Below are 20206 nucleotides of genomic sequence, written 5' to 3' on the forward strand. Positions count from 1 at the left end.
GCTGAAAGTTTTAATGACTAATCACATGAAACTCCAGGAAAAATAATTGCTATGACAAGTTCTAAATTTCATGCTTGTACTGTTAGTTTTGAAAACTTAAAAACTGAGAAAAATGTTACATTGAGTGGAATCATTATTGCTAAAGAAAAGGAATTGTATTTGTTGACAACTTTTCATCCTTTAACAAGCCTTCTTACAACACAACAGCTCAGTGCTTTAGATGACAGTAGCACCAATAGTTTACCTGCCAATTTACTACGACTCAAAACTAGTATCACAACACTAAATCAAGAAGATAATAAAAACAAATCTAAACTAATATCTAGTATGGTTGTTTACAATGATTTTTCAATTTTATTTAAGAGTTTGAGACTAGAGAATATTCTTAAAGAAAACATGAGTATGTTGGATGATCAAAAAAATAGCTGTTTTGATGAATCGTATCTTAGATTTTTTTGTTGGTTTGTTATCATTAAATTAACTGCTGAAAGCTGTAGTTTAGATTCCTTTAGTTTTGGTAGTTCAAAAAGTTTAAGTAATAATTTGTACACTGGTAAAACTGTAAAAACAATGTCTTTTCCATTTGGATCTGACCATACTAAAGTGTTTCAAGGTTGTTGTAGCAAAGGCATTGTGAGTAACTTAATTGATAACGCTTTGATTGTCACTGATGCTAGGTGTTTACCAGGTTCTGAAGGTGGTTTGATTTATAAAGACAAGGAATTTTTCGGCATAGTAATTTCCCCACTCTATGTTGAGTCGGGACAACTAAGTGGTTTTTCTATAGGATGTACTGGATATGAAGTTTTTAAGTGTTTAGATGCAGAAATAAATGTAAATAGTTTAAGTAAAAAACAGTCTTTGTACAATAATTTAAGCCCTAGTGTAAGAGAAACTGGACCAATGGTAGTAAAAATAAAAACAGGCTCGACTTTAGGTACTGGTGTTGTTTGTGGCATAAAGTTTGATGAAAACCAAAGTATTATTTATGTTGTTACGTGTAATCATGTTGTTATAAACACTGATTTAGACAAAACTTTAGGATGTTTTTTTACATCTGAAAACAATACAGTCATATCTTCTGTTGCTACTGTTATTTACAAGTCTAAAAGTAAGTACTTTGATTTAGCAGTATTGCATTTCAGGCTACCTGTAACCAAAGGGAAATATATTCTATCCTCCTATTCTCCATGGTTCAAAAATATTGAAAGTAATACATTTATGATTAACTATTCCTCAAATTATTTTATTTGTGACAAAGTAAACGCTAAAGGTCATGCTTTTTTTGACAGATATGTTCCTCCCTTTGTTTCTTGTGGTATAATTTCTAAAGTTGTCAAGTTTGATAGCACAAATACTAAAGCTAAAAGCATGGCTGGTTTAGTTCATACGACCTGTAATGTAGTAAAAGGTATAAGTGGCGGAGCTCTGTACTTACAGGAAAAGCCAACTTTTCTCGGTATAATCGTTTGTAACATAGATGAAGTTCAAGATGAAAAAGTCATTCTGTATCCGGATATAAGCTTTGTTTTGCCATCTCAGCTTTTCATGCCTGCAATTCAACAGCTACTTTTCGGTCAAAGTAAATGGATAATTACACTTGATGAAATTAGTTTTGATTACAACTTTGAACAGACTTGGAAAATGTTTAATGCTAGTGTTCTTAGTAAGTTGTAATTTGGTGACTTAAAACAGATGTGTGTTAACAATGGTTTTAATATTTTTTTTAAGTTTTGACTTTTTTTTTAATTTAGGTTTTGCAATAATTTATTCAGTTATACATAATTTTGTAAACATTCCTCTAAAACTTTGTCACAATTGCAATATAACTTCGAAATTATTTTATATTTTTAATCATTGCTTAAAGAGTTTTTATCAAAGTTTTATACGTATAAGGTAATTTAAATATATATTTATGCTTTTTTAAATAGTTTGTTTTAACAAATGTTTATGTACTTAGTTGATTTATTTTTTATGTTTTTACTTATTTTATTCCAATCATGAATACGTTTGCTATAATTTTAGTATTTTTTTAAGATGTTTCAATTAGCTGAAATTGGGTTTAGTAACTGATACATTACAAGGTAATTGTATATTCAACGTTAAATTATTTTTATTAAAAAAATTATAATAGAATTAAAAGAATACATTCAAAATTTTTTTCTAGAGTGTTTATTATTAAAATATAATAAATAAAGCTCTAAAAAGTTTAAAATAAAATACATTTAATCATACTTTAAAGTCATAGAGAATAAGTAAACATTTTTTGATTTTAACACATACTTAAAGTTTTTTTAATTTCAAATCACGAAAAAAAAATAACTATGTGTAATACTATGTAAAATTTAAAATATAGTGTAGATTTTCAATTTAGTTAAACTTACAATCTTATCATGTATTTTTGTGTTTAGAACCAGTTATTAGATAAACAGTAAAAGCTTTATTTTAATGCTTTAAAATAATTAAATTGTGTTAATATCTTGTATAACTGTGGATTAAAAATTTTTTGCAGTAAATCTTAGAAAAAATAGAGTTTAAAATGTTATTGTATATTTAAATAAGCTTTTTGGAACATATAAGTACTTGATTAATTGCTAGTAATTTAAACTTCTAAGTTTACTCACACATTTTCGGTATACTAATTTAAAATTTGAAAGTATCAAAAAATCTTAAAAGTTTGAAATTAATATTAAGGTTTCAACATTCTCGCCATTTCGTTGATCAGTTTTTTCAATGAAATAAGCACAGTCCACGTAAGAAAACAAAAAGCTTATAAAATTTAAATTTTGACCTACAATTAGTTCCCTTTGTCACTGATTTTATAGTTTAATTTAATGCTGTATAATAAATATTAAACAAAATATTTTTGCTTTTTTTTTTTTTATTTTGTACTTTTCTGGAAAATTAAGTTTTACTTGTATATTAGAATATATTAAAAATATTTATTTGAAATAATTTTTATATTCAAAAATAGTATTAAATTGCTGTAAAAACTAAAAAATAATATTTATTTCTATAGACGTTTTGCAACAACTATATTAGATCTTGAAGTTTTTTTTAATGATGTAAGACATACTAAGTTAAACAATAGTATATAACGTCTTACATACTAAATATATGCAAAAGGGATCATACATACTGTTGTAAAAAACGTTCAATAAAAATTAGAAGAAATAGACTTATTTAGTATTTCAAAAAAAACTGATTGTTCTTTGTGCAATTTAAACAAAATAAAATCGTTCGCAATAAGCAAAATATAGAATATAAGCGATATTGTTTTGAATAATCTAAGTTCAAGTTATTTTATTTAAATTAGTCAGTTTTTAAGTCATCATTAAAGTTTTCAAAACACTGGATACTGAGCAACTATCAAATGATCTGTTTTAACGCTGTCTAAATATTCTTTAAGAGTTTGTCTTAAGACTTAATAATTTAGGATTTTTTTTATATTCACACTTTTGTTTAGTATATAAATGTTCAGTATTTTCAACATTATTTAAGCTAATCTTTTTTTTTTTTACATTTTCATGTGATCAGATGGAGATAATTTTATTTAACATAAACTAAAAGCTATGACTTAACACTAAAGTATATAATAAAAAACACTGAAAAAAAAACGGTTTTGATTACTTTGTTTTAGCAATCAAACTTTTAAGATTAGGTTGTTTTAAGAAACTTCAACTACAAAAATGTTAATAATCTTGGGCCATAAGAATCAAGCTTTTATTGTATAGTTTCAAAATTGATCACTAAAAGCAGCTGAAACAGTGTATACCTCAATTTTTTACAACTAGAAATATGTTTACAAGACTGCCGAAAAAGTTTTAATCCGGAAAAATCCTAGAATTTAGAAATTTTGAAAAAAAACTTGAGAGTTTTGAACAAAATTCACAAAAAACCTGGAATTTTAAACTGTTTTTTACATGTAGAGTAACAAAATTTCGATTAGATAAAAAAAAACCTATAAGAAAGATACTTTTTTTGTATCATTTATAATTCAAAATCATTCGAAAACATATTTAAAGTAGTTTTGCAGTGTCTTTTTAAAAATCATTATACTATTTACGAAAGTTTTTCTTAATCTAAGTTTATTTTTATATTGAAAAAAATGGATTAAAAAACTTGTTTTTAAAAACCTGGAAGAAGTTCAGAAAACCTGGAAAATACCGAAATCCTTTGGTAACCCTGTGTGTAGTACATTTAATAAAAAAATTGGCATAGTAACCAAATTTTAAAAACTGGAACGTATGGTGCAAAAACATTTATACAGGATTAAAAATAAAATAAAGATTTAAGTTTTAATTTAATTCTTATCACACATAAATCGATAACAATATCTAATCTCGACAACCGAGTTAATCTCGATTCTCGAGAACCGAAATGTTCTTTCTTACACCAGGTCCTTAGAACAAACTTTTTGAGTGCTTCTCTTTTACCGTTCAAAAAAATATAAACTTATTTTTGTAAACTGGGGAATATTTTTTATACACATAATATATATAAAAAGGTTACGCTGTTTATTATATATAAATTTTTTATTGAACGATAAAAAATACGCCCAAAAAGTTTCGTCTAAGGACCTTGTGTACAAAAAACCTTTCGGTTATCGAGTCGTACACCACGTACACTTATTAAGTATTAAAATGTTGAAAAAAACTAATACATTTATTTAAATTATAATTTTGAATTGAGAAGTTTATTAATTAATTCATTAATATTATTGCAAGTTTATTGTCCATATAATGTACCTAGACTTATTAAAAACAGTGTAGGTATTTTTTTTTAGTTTTAGTTTTAATTTCTGATTTTATAATCTACTTATAAAGTTAGTAATAATATGTTTTATCGTTGTGTTATACTAATAAGTTATGTATTTCCTTTCATAGCCTAAATATATGTGTGTTTATATTTACATGTTTTTGTAAATATAAAAAACAATTTAAATGCATAAAAGCATTTCACCTTGAAGAAAAATTTTGTTTTCTTATCAGTCGAAAAATTACTCCATAACAAATAAACATAAACGATATCTCTTGAAAGAATGTATTAATTAAATTGTGAAAATAATGTAACTCGCGCAATAGTGACGCTAGATGAAGATATTACTTATGTATCCGTAACATATAATGTCAATTAAGAATATATTAAGTTATATACTTAATACAACTTTAAAGTGTAAATTTTTAAACAAGTTTTTTTTTACTTTGGAGGATAAAATTTCAAATTTGTATTATAAGATTAGAGTGTGTTTATAAGTAACTGCTTAGTAATTGAAACGTTCTTGTTAAATTAAAAGTTCTAAATATATCAATAATAATAATATATTGAGTCAACCCCTTGCTTTTGTGGTGTTGTATAACGTTAAAATGATTTTTAGGTAAAAGTAAAAACTTGGTTTAAAACTAGTTAAAATTTTAACTAAAATGTTTTTCTTCCAACATCTGAAACACTTTACAAATTCTATAAATAAGATATTTAGTTTTTGTTACTGTTACAATTTTACATTTATTAGAAGAAAGTAGTGTAATGTGTTTTATAGTTATATTATTTTTATAACCGTGCTTTTTTATCAAAACTTTTTCAGTACAATTTTTTACCCCAAAAGTGGGTTGTCAGTTACAAAGTAGTCTAAATTTAAGTATTATTTGGTCAAAAATTGTATTACAACAAACTTAATCATAACAAGTATCATTGATCTACCTTTTTATATGTCAAATTGAAAACTGTATATGTTTAATTTATAACTAAATGTATAAAAACATAAATATTAACAAAGTTCTTATTATGAGCATAAAATAAATTATTTAAAACCGAACCTTACAAATTTTCACTAGTTGTTAGAATAATACTAACTAAAAAACTACTTTGTTGTTAAATAACAAAAGTTATATAAAACGAGAAGTCAAGTTTATCTGAAGAACAGTATAATACATCCTAATGCTTTTCTATAAGCAAAAATAAAGAAGTTAGTTAGAAAAAACAGATCTATCATTTAAAGACTACGATAGTTGCTTAATTAGCAACAAATTGGAACAATTTTAGGTTTATGATTTTCAGTGATCCTCACGGTAACTAAAACCTCTGTACACTAAACTAAAAAAAAATTCACTCAAGCTCAAAACTACCCTTTTTTTATTTTTAAACCCCAGAATATCTAAGGTGAGTTTAGAATTTCCCATTGAAATGTATCTACGACTCTTTATTTTATTTTTCAGTAAGTTTTAGAATTGATTTCGTGCACCCCTACATGGGTTTTGTGCACACCATAAACACAATGATGTATTCTACAAATTTTAAGTATGTGAAAAAATCTTAAATAAAAGCCAGTATTTAGAAATGCATTTAAAAAGTATTTGAATTGAATTTATTCGTTATCACTTATAAATTTTTGACAGCTTGTGACGATAAAAAGAAACAAACAGCTTTTGATAATTACAATTATAAAAGCATATTGAAAAGTTATCTAAAAGCTTATACTAAAACTGATAATGTTAAATGTAAATTTGAGCTGGTTTATTGTTAATTCAAACTAGGTTTAGAAGTCAAGTATGAAAATAAAAAGGAAGAAAATGAAATGTAAGAAAACTAGAACTATTACATAAACTGTGTTCCTTTTATGTCTAAACTTATAATCAGAAATTATTTTGTTTAATTGGTATGTTGCCTTTTTTGTACAAAATTCTTCTTCCTTTTTTTTTGTTTTTAAGAGAATTTTTTTAAACAATTTTACCTAAAGTATCTTAAAGTTAATTTTTACAATCTATTTTTTTAGTGTCCTCTGGTTAAAAAATGTATTTCATTAAGTTTTTAAAAAGTAATATCAGTTAAAATAACAGTATAAATTACAATTTATGAAAAAAGTATGATTTTTTCGGACTTAAGTATGTTTGTTAGTAACATCTTAATAATTTATTACTCTTATTGTCATTATGTAAAACTATTTTTTAAGAAAATTTAAAGATTTTAAAGAAAACAGAGAATTTAAATAATTAAAGAGAAAATCATTAAAGCTTAAAACGGTGTGTAAGCTAAAAGGCTAAGATAAGACGTTAAATGTTTGTACTGATTGTGAACTTTCTAATTCATTTTGACCTTTGGCTGTTTTTGTATTATACACATATAAAACTTCCTATTTGAACATGAAAAGATCGCAAATTAATAAAGTCCTGTTGATACGTTTGTACATGTTTTCTTATTAGTAAAACTATCAACCAAAATTACGAAAATATTAAATGAGTAAAAAAAAAAATTGGAAAATTGATAAAAGTACAGTCAAAAGTGAAAATTTTAAAATGATTGGTTTCAAATAAAAAAAAAACATTAGTTTGATGACTAAACTTACTAATTAAATAAGAGAGTAATGAATTATTGGTTTGCAACTTTCATGGTTATATTTTGTTTCTATTTTACAACTCTCACAATTTACCTGCAAGTGAAAATATAGACTTGATCCTTTTGTTTTATTTTCAAAGTTTTTATTGTAACGAAAAAAAACAAAACAAAAAAGATTATATCGAACTAAAATACAAAAAAAAAAATCATTGTGCAGTTATAAAAGTTATATAATTAATATGTTTTTGAAATTTAAAAGAAACATTATTTAGCTGGTTTATTGATGGTAGTCTAAAAAAGGTTAATCACGTTTTAAAGCTTAAGCACTAAATTTATATTTTAAGCTGTATTATGCCTTTCTACAAGAACAAAATAATTTTTGGTTTTTTAAGATGTATACGGATTATTAAAATATTAATTTAATTTAGCTACTCGATAATCTATAGCATTGATACTAAAAAAGTTACATTTATCTCATTTTACTTACAACTTGATTTTAACTGTTTCAAAAGTAGAAAGAATCTAAACAAAGGTAGTTTTTTATAAGTATTTAAATAAAAATACATTTTGGCTTAATTACAAAATTAAATTTCAAAATGCTTGCAACAATATATTCATAATGTACGTACTTCTTTGTTTAAAACTCGTAATACTTTGTTTTTTATGGATAAATGTTAAACAAAGTTCATAGAAGCTAAAAATCTAAAAAATAAAATATTAAATAAATTAACAAACACAAAGTATAACTTTTTAATATAAAAAAGGTCGATTAAACTCAGTATTCTATTAACTCATTTAAATTAACTTGACTTGTTTGTTTATCTTTACTTTCAAACAAGTTTAATTTGATACAAGTTTGAGTGGGGCATTTAGATGCTAGAAAAAGCATTTAGTTTTTTTATTTACTTTACATTACATAGTAAAATACTTATAATTTATAAAAAAGTCAAAAAAAATAAAATTAAACGTACAAACTTTGTCAAATGTTTTTGAAAAGTATTTTTAACTTGGTTAATTAAAAAAAATAACAATAATTGACAGCTAAACGTGATCGTACTTGATTTTTTCTTTAAAACTTTTTTACAAGTTGAAACTTAATAAATAATATTAAAAAGTGTGTACTATATTACTATTGTTTCAAAAACTACAAACTATAAAATGGTTATTTTAATATCATTTAGTATAAAGTTAGTTAATATTGTGATCCTTAATACACATTAAATAGTTAAATTAAATTATAAATAAAAAAGGAAATTCATACTAAAGAAAAAAAAATGTGTAAAAAAAACACCTAGAATCAGTTTTATCGGTTTTTTAAATATTTCATTAGCGATTATAAAAAAATATATATAGTATTTTTGATTTAGAAAAGTTGTTGAGATACTTGTTTTCATCTTTAAACTGCTTATTAACAGTTATGTTTAAAAGCTATAAATTTAAATAAAAGAACTTTAGGACAAAAGAAGACTTTTTAGTTTACTTTTAAAACAAATTTGTACTGTAAAAACCAAAATAATCATAGCTTTTTTCAAGGTAAAATTTTCGTTCCAATGAAAATATCATAAATGTAAAAAAAAAAGTGTTCAAGAAAAAAGCTTTACAAAACAAAACACATAACTTAAACTTAATGCCAGTACTAAACTTGTGTGTACAAAACTTTTTAAAACATTGAAAAAGAAATTACCAAGTCGCTAGCAAAATTTACTAAAAAACTACAAACTAATACTTCAAAAGGTTACACCTTACTACACGCGAAATTTTTGTTACTCTTGAGTTTCTAATACTTAACAGTTTTCACTCTCCTAGATACTTCGCTATCTGAGTCATCACTACTATTGACTTCATCAACGTAAGTTAAATCGGTTCTATGGTTCACCGTAGAAACAAAATCCTCTGGAAACTCCAGCAAACACTTGTACTCTATCATAGTCGGTGTCCTCAGCACCAGAGGGTCCCCATACTTGTTAAAAATTTCGTACGCTACGTCATGATTTTTCAGAGGCAGCGTTTTAGCCAAGGCTTTTGGCGGAACCTGCAAAAGGTTGTAGTTGGACGTCTCAGTTTTTCTGTCATCTGCCAGTTCGAGCCTCTGAGACTTGCAACCGCTGTCAATTGAAATAGAATCTATTTTCTTGTCAGTGTCAGTGACGTTTTCTTTGACTTTAGAACTCTTCCTTAAAATTGAAAAGAGCTTTATGCTCCCGATCAGAATAATCATGAGAGCTGCACCAATTAGTATGAACGATACCCAATTGGGACTGAAAACATTTACCAGTGCTAGTACGATTGCAGTAAAAAACAAAGTAATGCCGACGATTACCGTGCAGATTCCAGGCCTTGCCTTCGGAGTTTTTTCGAGATACATTCTTATCCGGTAAAACTGTCTGACTAGGCAGTTTCCGTCGAAAACTCCAGGTATTCTCGTGTTTATTATAACTTTCTGGTGAGTGTTCTCTTTATGACCATCGGCTCTGAAAGTAGTAAAAACAAATGTTTAAAGTGAGTTCAATTGTTTGTCATAAATTAATTTGTTATTTGGAATAAATTAGTTGAATATGTACAAGGTTTGGGTAAGTGGTTTATTTCAAATACAACTAGTTTGTAAAACAATTTGAAAATTATTACGAAGGAGGCATTTGTTTACTGTTTAATTTTTCTTTAAATGTTGTTATTAAATATTTACAAACTTATTGAATCGTATAAGTAATTATAAATAAATCATGAAAAGTATTCTTTAAAATTAGCTTTTCATCTTTGTGACTAAGTCTTTAAAATTTTCCAAAAATCATTAAGAATAAGACTAATTAACAACATGATAATTTAATTATGCAGACAATGTTACAATTTTAAGCCATACAAAGCTAGAAGATTTACCGTGACTAAAAATCATGTTAGAACAAATTTTTCGTCTACAACCTTTTCAAATGGATACAGCGGTTTTTTTATCTGCACTTTTATTTATATAAATGATTTTAATTTTCACACATAAGTTAAACTAAACAAAGTCTAATACGCAAAGCATGATATACTGAAGTTTTAATAATAAAATAAAAAGTTTACTAACAATTTTTTTTTGAAGCCGATATTTTTCAGTGCCAAGTTTGTTGCCCGATCTCCAGCATTTTGGTCGCCTGGGCCCTGAAAATTTAAATATCAAGCTTCAAATGCAAACTTCTTATCTAAGTACTCACAGTTTATTATGAATTTTAATATAGCTGTTATAGTATTTTGATACACTTTGAGTTTAGTACCAATTAGATAAAAATTCAAAAGTAACAACTTTCCAGTTTGTAATTTGATCTAAAATTAAACAAAAAAGTTTAAACAGCTTTATCTGTTACTTTTGTAATCAGTTTTTACGGTAAAATACTAATTAAATCTTGAATTTCTAAAAAAAGTAATTACTAAATTGAAACATACTATTAACAAAAACTAAAAGAAAAATTAATTTAAAAAAAGATTAAAACAACATTTATGAACTTATAAGATACATTAACAAATAAGAATTCATGAAACTAACAACGAAAAACTTTAACGTGTTTTACAAGAAACTGGATTGCTTAAAGTTATACAAGAGTTGATATACAATGAAAAAATGGGTGCGGTAAAAGGTCAAAGTTTTATTGTGCTTCAATATAGTATTAATACTATATCGGCACCACTAATTGTTTAATTGAAAAACTGCGGATTATAAATCTATTATCATACCGGAAAATAGAAACTTTTTTATATGGTAAAAATAATTATAAAGGAATAAAAATTTAAAAATTTATGAAGTGAAAAAAAGTTTTTGTTTAAATATAAATTTTGAACATAAAAAATAATAATTAAAACTATGTTCTATGTTTTCTCTTTTAAACAAATTTTATGTTCAAGTTTACAATTATAAAATCAGAATAAAAATTGTAAAAGGTTTGATTTGTTCTCTTCTATAAAAAACACCTATGTCTAGTTGAAAAAATAAACTTACGTTTCTACCAAGAAACCGTAAGTCGTTTGTTGACATGTCAGAATTTATAAAGTTATTAAATAATTTATACTTTACTATTAAACTTAATACAACTAAGCTGTTAAACTTATGTTTTTTTGCGATTTCTAACTGTAAAATTCGCAATTCTTATGCAGTGTTTTTTACTAGTCTCTCAAAATGCTTGTTTTGAATAATTACAGTCATAAAAATCAATTAATATATAAAAACGATACTAAACAACAAAAAAGTTTTTTAAATGTCAAAATTTTAAATTTCTTTGTTTTTTTTTTGTAACTTTGTTTCGTATTTTAACAAAGAACACAAAATATATTTTTTCGATTTTTTTTTTTGTTTAATGTTTTCAAATAAATGTATAGTTGTATCGTTTAACATAAAAATGTTCAACGAGCTTTAAAGATATATTTACAAAGTTGAGAAATTACAAAGTATATAAACAAGCAAAGTTTGCTGTAAAAAGACATTTTTAATGATATGATAAATCATGGAAAAAATTTAAATAAGGTATACTTATACTTATCTTCACAATTAAAAGTAAAATAAATGCATTTCTAAAGATTCAAAAATTAGTATGAAAAAATGTCTACATAATCTTTTTATTAGAGAAAAGGGAATAAAAGTGTAAGTCAACGATGATTTTATGCTATCAGTATTATTAAAATATTTTGATTGTAAGAATATGTTTACTACAAAAAGTATGAATTAAAACAGGTATGTTATGGTATGAACCTTAACCTTTAATGTAATATGAACAAGATTAATTTAAAACCAAAAAACTTAAGTAGGTTAAATTTTTTAACTTCGAAATCAATATTTTTTGTTCATATTGTAGTGCTCAAATAATTTTAAAGTTTGATTTTTTTAACATTTTTTACCGTCTGTTGTCCACTTGCATAAAAACTTAATTTTAGTTTGTAATATTTAGCACCAACTAGCGAATAGTTTAAACAGAAAGTTTAATACTTCATAACTTTTCATATTTAGTTAAGTTTTCAAGGTAATTTCTTTATGTTACGGAGTTTATTTAAAACTAACATTAAAGCAATTATAATTTAAAAATCCTTAAAAAGAGCTCATATTAAAACATTTAAATGTATTTAGTATTTATAAATAAATTAAGAGTCACGAGGTCTTAGTTTGGAAACTGTTGCTCTAGTTTAACTAATTTATTAGTTATTGTAACGCTATGCATTTATCTGTTTTATTTGCAACACTAAAAATTTCCCCAAAGTGAGCACTATCTCCCCTTAAAGCGATAATGGCTATCAGAGGACAATGGCTAGTAAGAGAGAGAGAGAAATTAAACAGATACTTATTAAGTACTGGGGCAGTATTTAACAAAAGAAAAGTTTATTTATACATTTCTGCCAAGGGGCATTTGTTAAAAGGAGTTTGGGAAACCTTTATTAAGTTAAACTAGGTTGTGTTTTTTACAACACTGGTTTACGATAGTTTCATACTTTAACTATTTTTTTGTTCCAGGTTTAATTTTTTGTTTGATAAGACATATATAAGAAAAATGAACTTTTTCAACTGATTGATCTTATAAGCTATAAATTAAGTTTTATTACTACTCAATTTTTTCAAATGCTTCGCTAATATAACCTGAACATATAATGAAAATGATTAAAACGATGAAATGAATAAAAGAGGAAATTGTTTTGATCATAACCATTACAAGACTAATATAGCACAATCAATGATAACAAATGTCGCATAAGTTACCATCGAAGGACCGGCTTGCGACTTCCAAAAGAGCATTTTGTTTTACCAATCGCTAAATTAGAGTCAACCTTTCTGCAATGTCAAAGAAACATAAGGTTTTGGTAAAAAACAGTTATATATGTTGTTTACAGTAAGTTTAAAGTTTTTTATTTTTTTGACTATTTTCTAATGAACATACTTTGGCTGTTGCTGCTACTTGAGCGTAAATTGACCGGTACATATACTTCGTCTGATGAACTTTGTGCTTGCTAAACTGAGTTTGTTATAGTTATATAAAAACTGAGATTTGTACATTTGTTTATTTTTAGTGCTTGTTTTAAATATTTATACTTTCATCATATATACTTTAAGTGGTTTGTAAAACCTAACTAAAATTCAGTACTAGGTATTAAATTTTCTCTAAACTTGTAAAAAAAGCATATTTAGTTTTGCAGCATAACTACCATAAATAAATAATTTGTATTTTTGAACTGTAGAAAAAAATATTTTTTAGAAACTAACTTATGTTTTATATCTTGTTTTATATTAGAAGTTTAAAAAAATATATTAACAAACTAATTTTTTAAACATTGTAAATAGCGAAAAACAAATTTCCTAAAACTGTAAACTTTCAATGTAAAAAGCTCAACAGTGTTTAATGTAAGACTGATTTTTTTTTCAAACTAAGAAAAAAACTACGCTAAAACTTTTTATTACAGATTATTTAAGTAAATGTTTTATCGAGGTTTTTAAATATCGACTAGAATCATAATAAAAAAAACTCAAAGTCATATAATCAGTAAGCTACAGTGTTTTCTTGACTTTTACTTCAATTATTTAAAATTTACTTTTCCACGTAACAAAATAATTATTAAACATTAAGTTGTATTCAAAATACTTTGATACTGAAATTTCTACTAACATGCTTAGTTTTTGTTTTATTTTCTGATGACCAATCTATTAGTTATAATTATTACGATTAAATTTTTTTTTTAAGTGTTTTTAACATTTTATCTAAAAAAAATTCTGAATATTTCTTTTTTAGAGTTGATTTAATGCTGTTATCTATAAGTATGTATATTTTTTTTATTGAAAATAAATATAAAGCTAAACTTAAAAACACTACTAGAAAAAGTACGTTGTTTTTCAATTAATTTTTTGGTAAACTGAATACTTTAATTTTTTTCTGATTTTACCACTAGGTACATTGATAAGAAAGAAAAGCTGAATGCACATTCAAGATTGAGTGTTACATCACAATAGTTAAAAGTAAGAGTTACTTTTGATGACATATGGCACAGACTTAATTCTCTATGTATGACAGCTTTTTTAATTTTTACTCTTTATTCTGACCTTTACATTTTTAAGATTTATAAATATAGTAAACATAAAAGCTCAGTGTAGAATTTCATTTGAAACTATAAAAAAATACATTGAGTTTTAAACAGATTGCGTAGAAAAAAGTACTACTTTCAAAAGAAGTACAAAAAACAAAAACTTATAACATTCTTAAGCAAACAACATTTCTTTAAGTAAAAAACATACTAATACTTTTGTTGAATTTTTTTGACAGTATATACAACTAAGTAACTCGCTAGAGAATAAATCTTCTTCAAAATGTTTTATAAATGAACAAAATGCAATAATTGATTTTTTTTTAAACAAAACGATCATAAGGTTAAGATATATTCTGGTTTTTATTTTTTCAATCTAGTAGTTTTGATGAAGAAATTTTATCTTCGTTAAAAATTAATTATTAATAGATTATGTCGATTTAGTCTATACACTTATGCAACCCTGTAAAAATTAATAGAATATAAAATTATATGTAGTGAAGAAGTTTTTGTTTAAAGTATGCTTACTTATTGCTGTGGTTATATAAGAAAACGCTTTAAAACTAAGATCATTATGTATTTAACTTTAATTAATTTGAAGTAGAGATTTATAAAAAACATAATAAATTTTATAGCTATGTAATCATTTTCATACTGTTTTAATTATGCATAAAAAATCAATTCAATTTAAAAAAATCTTGTAAATAAAACTAAAAAATACTTACAAGACGCATTTATATGAAATTTTATAAAACGTAAATTAAGGTTTGTCATAGGTAAAACTTATTTCAAAACAATTTAGTATATTTATATAAATGATTTATTTTATTACTTTTAAATTTTAATTTAGAAGTTTGATCATTTTGTTTTGTACAAAAGTATTAAAAATGTTTGCAAAGTGTAAGTTTTTACAGTTTTAGACAGCATTTAAACACAACATACATTATTTTGATTTAAATTAACGCAGCTCGAATTTTTTTTTTTCATTTTTATGATTTTTTGAGTAGCTTTCTTGAGTCGTCAAAACGTCAAAAAAAAATCGAAAATTTTATCTCTACTCGAAAAAATTAAAATTAACAGTCATTATCATTGTAAAACTAGTTAAATAAAGCAATAAGACTTTTGCTATGATTTTATGACTGTAAACATATTAGGAAAACCACTAAAATATATTTTTAAATCAATAAAAATTTTTAGGAAGTTTATAACAACGAATTTAATAAGCCAAAACTGACAGGTAAGTGAAAATAAAATGTACGAAACAAAATAAAGTTTTAAAATATTTAAAAAAAGTATGCTAAAATATTTTTACAAACTTTAATAACCTAAAACTAGTTTTTTTTTAAATAAAAACAAGCAGTGTCTTACATACACGTTCGTTTCAAAATTTATTTTTTCATTTACGTTTTAGATTTAGACGTAAAACATATTTTGTTTTCATTTTCTTGATTTAGTCATAAAGTAATGTGAGTTATAATAAAAATTTAAATTTTCTTCAATTAAAGTTAAAACTAAAAATATTTTATTTACGTCTAGATATCAATCTGCTTTTAAATTTTGTTTAAATTTATTTTTGACTAATTTATAAACATAAGCACGCTAAATTGTATCTTCTTTAATGATAGTAAATCCGTATAAAAATACAAAGAAAGTTTTTATAAGTTTTAAAAATTGTATTAGTTTTGAAACAGATGCGTATAATTTTTCTCGATGACGCGTTTTGCTAAGAATAAAAATAAATTAATTAACAAAGCCTTTGGAAGTTTAGAACGGTAGTTTTCAACAAGATTCTTGTTGTTTTACTAATTTAGGAAGTTTTAGTAGTTTGTTAATTAGTAAAACATTTAATGTGTACTTTTATAACAACTATTTGCTCTTAACTGACATTAAAGGATTGTGTTTTTTTCTTAAAAATTTTTCTACACCTGTAAAGTTTGAAGACCTATAATTAGAAAAAAAGATTATTACTAAATCTTTATTCAAGGGTCCACAGGTTTTTATAAGTAAAAGGTCACATGTGTTAATAAAATCTCCCGTTGTATTTGTTGAAATGTAAAAAAATAAAAAAATAACGTTAAGTAAACATAAAAGAGCGACATCGTTAAGGTTATTGCTTACAAACAGTTGGTTCAAAAATGTACATACACTAACTATTTTATCTTTATTTCGTCTTTTCATAATGCATTTTTACATGCGCATTATTTAGCGTAATAAAATGATTTGTTCATAGTTGATTTTTAAAATTTTATTTACAAACTGTTTTTCTTTTTTTCTTAAAAATTAAATTTTCAAGGCAACTAGGTTACTTAGGGGAAGGTTAACAAGTAATTTTCTCTTTAATTTATGTTTTTCCTTATTTTCGTATTAAAAAAATTAAACTCTCTACTTCTAATCCAACTTAATGAAACAGATAAAAACTAAAACAATTTAAAATTAAAATAATTTAATACGTTTTATTTGTTTATGTATGGATATTTTTTTTATAAACTTGAAAGTTAAAAAAATAAAAATGAAATAAGCAAAAATTTTTTTTTTCTTACTCGATGAAGTGCTTAAAAGTACTACTGCATATCTGGCAAGACGCCCGTTATAAAAAAGTCTAGGCTTTTTAACTGTGTCACTTATTACTTCATAATGATTGATTAAACAATGTACATACACTAATAATTTTATCTTTATATGCAGTATTACATGCGCATTATTTAGCGCAATAAAATGATTTGTTTATAGTTGGTCTTCTAAATCTTATATAATTGCTTTTAAAAAGCCTTAAAAATTTTTAGTCTAAATTTTAACTAAATCTAAAAGGTTGCCACTCATTCCAAACCACTCGGGTCAATTCAGATAAGTTTTAAATTTTAGAGAAGGCAGACTGATTCAGGCTTGTTTGATCTTTTTCTTGCAAAACTAAAGCAACCAGGGTTTTCGCTGTAAAATCTTTTAAAGACAGTAAGTACTTTTTTGTTTTACTAAAAAAAAAATTAACGATAAAAAGCCCTTTTGTTTTTATTATAAATTTTTAATTTTTTCTTTTTTCATTTTTTGGCTCTTAATACTTTTTTTGTAATTGTTTTTAAACTCAGACTGACACAGACAAGTTTTAGGTCGTCTTAGGTCGTCTTATTTGCTTAAAATGTGACAATCCTTTAAAAGTTGATTGAAATCTATTTTTTTTACCAATTATGTTTTCCGTAACTAAAACTTAATAAAGTAAAATATTTAAAGTTTCTATGTTGAGTTTATGGTAATACAAATAAAGTTAACTTACTTTTTCAATTGGTATACACATTTTTATTTTTTTTCGATAATAATTAAGTTATCTTTAGTTTTACTTGCATATAAAATCTAACCTTTAATTTCAGTCAGAAAGATCTAAATAAGTTGTATATGTATAATAGCTGATTGCTTGTATTTTTTGACAAAACACTAAGAAGGTATTATAATTAGTATTAACAAAGTTTAGACAAAATATTTCTTTGTTTATTTTTTGCTTTCTTAAAAGGTGTACTTATTTTTATATAATTAAAAAAGAGTATTTTTGTATTATGATTATTTAAAATATATATCAATAGACCTTTTCTATTCGATTCTACCATGAATAAAGTTGTCATCATAGTAAAAATTTGATCAAAGGTTACTTAAAAAAAACAAGTTTAAGTTGATTAAAGACGGACTAAAAACCTTAAACTTATAATGTTTTTTAGTTCACATTTTAAAAAATTTCGAAAAAAATAAACTTTTTGAAAATAATAGAGTTTTTTTTGTTTTTATAAATAAAAAATATTAATATACTGAATTTTTATTGAAACTAGTTTTAGAGAAACCTCTCTGTACCAAAACTAAATGTTTTAAGGTATATAGAAAGTTTTGTTTAAGTGTATGAACCAACACTTACAGTATCTAAAGTGGTTGGTTGTGTCGTTTAATATTCATATTTCTATGTTAGTTGGAAATAAAAGAATATTTACTTTAAATTTTTACTAAAATAATTGATCAAAATATTATTATGCTTTAAATAAAGTCCCTAATAAACTTTTTGTTCAAAATTTTTATCTTTATGTAACAAATACAACTTTTACCTAAGAGTTTTTAGCTTTTAGATCAATATGTTTTTACAGTGAAGTTTATTATCAGTAATTAGGCCTAAGCGTTAAAATCTGTTAATTTCTACAAATAGACAACAATTTAACAAAGAAAGTGTTCTAAACTTTTTTGAATTAAAAAATTATTACAACTCAAAATTTTATAATTTAATCGAACAAACATAACGAAATACAAATAAAAAAATTGTAACAAAAGTTATGATATTGTTACTAATAAAAATCATTACTAAAAAAATAGTTTAAAAGCTTAAAGACATAATGTAATAGAAATTTTCATTCAAAAAACTGTTTGCCAAAACCATAAAATCTAATAAGTAACTATTTAAAAAAGCTAATATTTTTTGTTAGAACAATGTTAAAAACTAGAAAAGCAATTTTAATGTTTATAAGTTTTCCTAACATGAATTTTATTTAAATAAATTTACAAAAATTATAACACAACCTAAAATTGTTCTTAGAATTGACACTAATTTGTTAATACGTTTGTTCCATTGATCGGAACACAATATAATTTTGTCGTTGAATGTTGTTCAGTGGTAATTCTATGTAGCTTTTTCATAATTTAATTTATAAGTATTATTTTTGTTAAACTTGTAAAAGCTTTAATCATCAAGTGTAGTTTATTTGTTTACTGATTTTAAAAAAAGTTGATAGACATTATTTGATTCGGCTATCTTACAAATTTTTTTTAGATGATGTAAGTCTAGTCTCTAAATTCCAGGTATTTTAGCAATGTTACGGTAAATAGTAACACTTAAGATAGGTTTCTTTTGTTCTAACTTGTTATTTTTGATTAATTTCTGTTTAAAGCATCGGAGTAAAAATACTTTATATTACATTTTATTTAAGAACCTAAACATACAGCATATAATTTCTTAAGGGTGATGAGATAAATTTGCTTGTTATAAAATTTACTAACCCTTATGTGCTACAAGGTTTCATTTATAAAATGATTTACCATTTTACAAAACAACTATAAGCTGATAAGTATATAATTTGCATAAGTAGACAATGTACTAAGGTATTGTTTTGATTTTTAGTCAAATTAATTTTTCAACACAATACCTTTTTAACATTTAGAAATCTTTATTTAAAAATTATGGTAATTCTGCTGTAGAATATTTTTTTACAATAAACTAGTGATGTACCGGACCCGGATCCGGACTTTTTTTTCAAATTAGAATCCGGCCGGAACCGGATCCGGACTTTTTTTTCAAATTAGAGTCCGGCCGGAACCGGATCCGGACTTTTTCTTCAAATTAGAATCTGGCCGGAAATAGATCCGGACTTTTTTTTCAAATTAGAATCCGGCCGGATCCGGATATCAGACAAAAATGGCAATATCCGGCCGGACCCGGATAATGAGTCCGGTACACTACTAGTATAAACTAGCCTGAGTCAGAACGAGGTTTTTAAAAACTGAAAAAAAAGAACTTTAATCTAATAATAAGTAAAACAGCTAGCCACAAGGTTTACAAATTTAGGTGTTATTTACAATTAAAAATCTTAAATTAAGTTCTTGAACAAAACACAATAGAAAATTACAAAATATTGAAAACTAGATCAGCTCAAACTCATTCAAAATCTAAAAGAAATCTAAACTGAGTTTCTATAAAAAACTAAACTAGCCTGAGGCAGTCCAAGAATTTCCAAAATTCCCAAAAATTTTCAAACTAGCAGGGTTGCCACTGTTTAAGTAAATAAAACTAGCTAGAGTGAGTATAAACAAGCCTGAGTCAGAATGA

The 20206-nt window shown here is 24.5% G+C and overlaps 1 protein-coding gene across 1 annotated transcript; it reads left to right on the top strand.

Annotated features, from left to right (window-relative positions):
* Positions 1 to 443: 443 nt before the first annotated feature.
* LOC145842977 (peroxisomal leader peptide-processing protease-like) lies at positions 444 to 1677 on the top strand. Its single transcript, XM_082950448.1, has one exon. The coding sequence runs from the start codon at positions 571 to 573 to the stop codon at positions 1675 to 1677; it is 1107 nt and encodes a 368-aa protein (XP_082806574.1). The 5' UTR covers positions 444 to 570.
* Positions 1678 to 20206: the final 18529 nt, after the last annotated feature.

This window comes from Thalia democratica, chromosome 8 (assembly GCF_965202585.1).
Source record: "Thalia democratica chromosome 8, ktThaDemo2.hap1.1, whole genome shotgun sequence".
Classification (NCBI taxonomy): Eukaryota; Metazoa; Chordata; class Thaliacea; order Salpida; family Salpidae; genus Thalia; species Thalia democratica.

Bases quoted from the DNA above. Each gene is read 5' to 3' on its own strand.
- LOC145842977 (XM_082950448.1), top strand. From the start codon at position 571: ATGTCTTTTCCATTTGGATCTGACCATACTAAAGTGTTTCAAGGTTGT.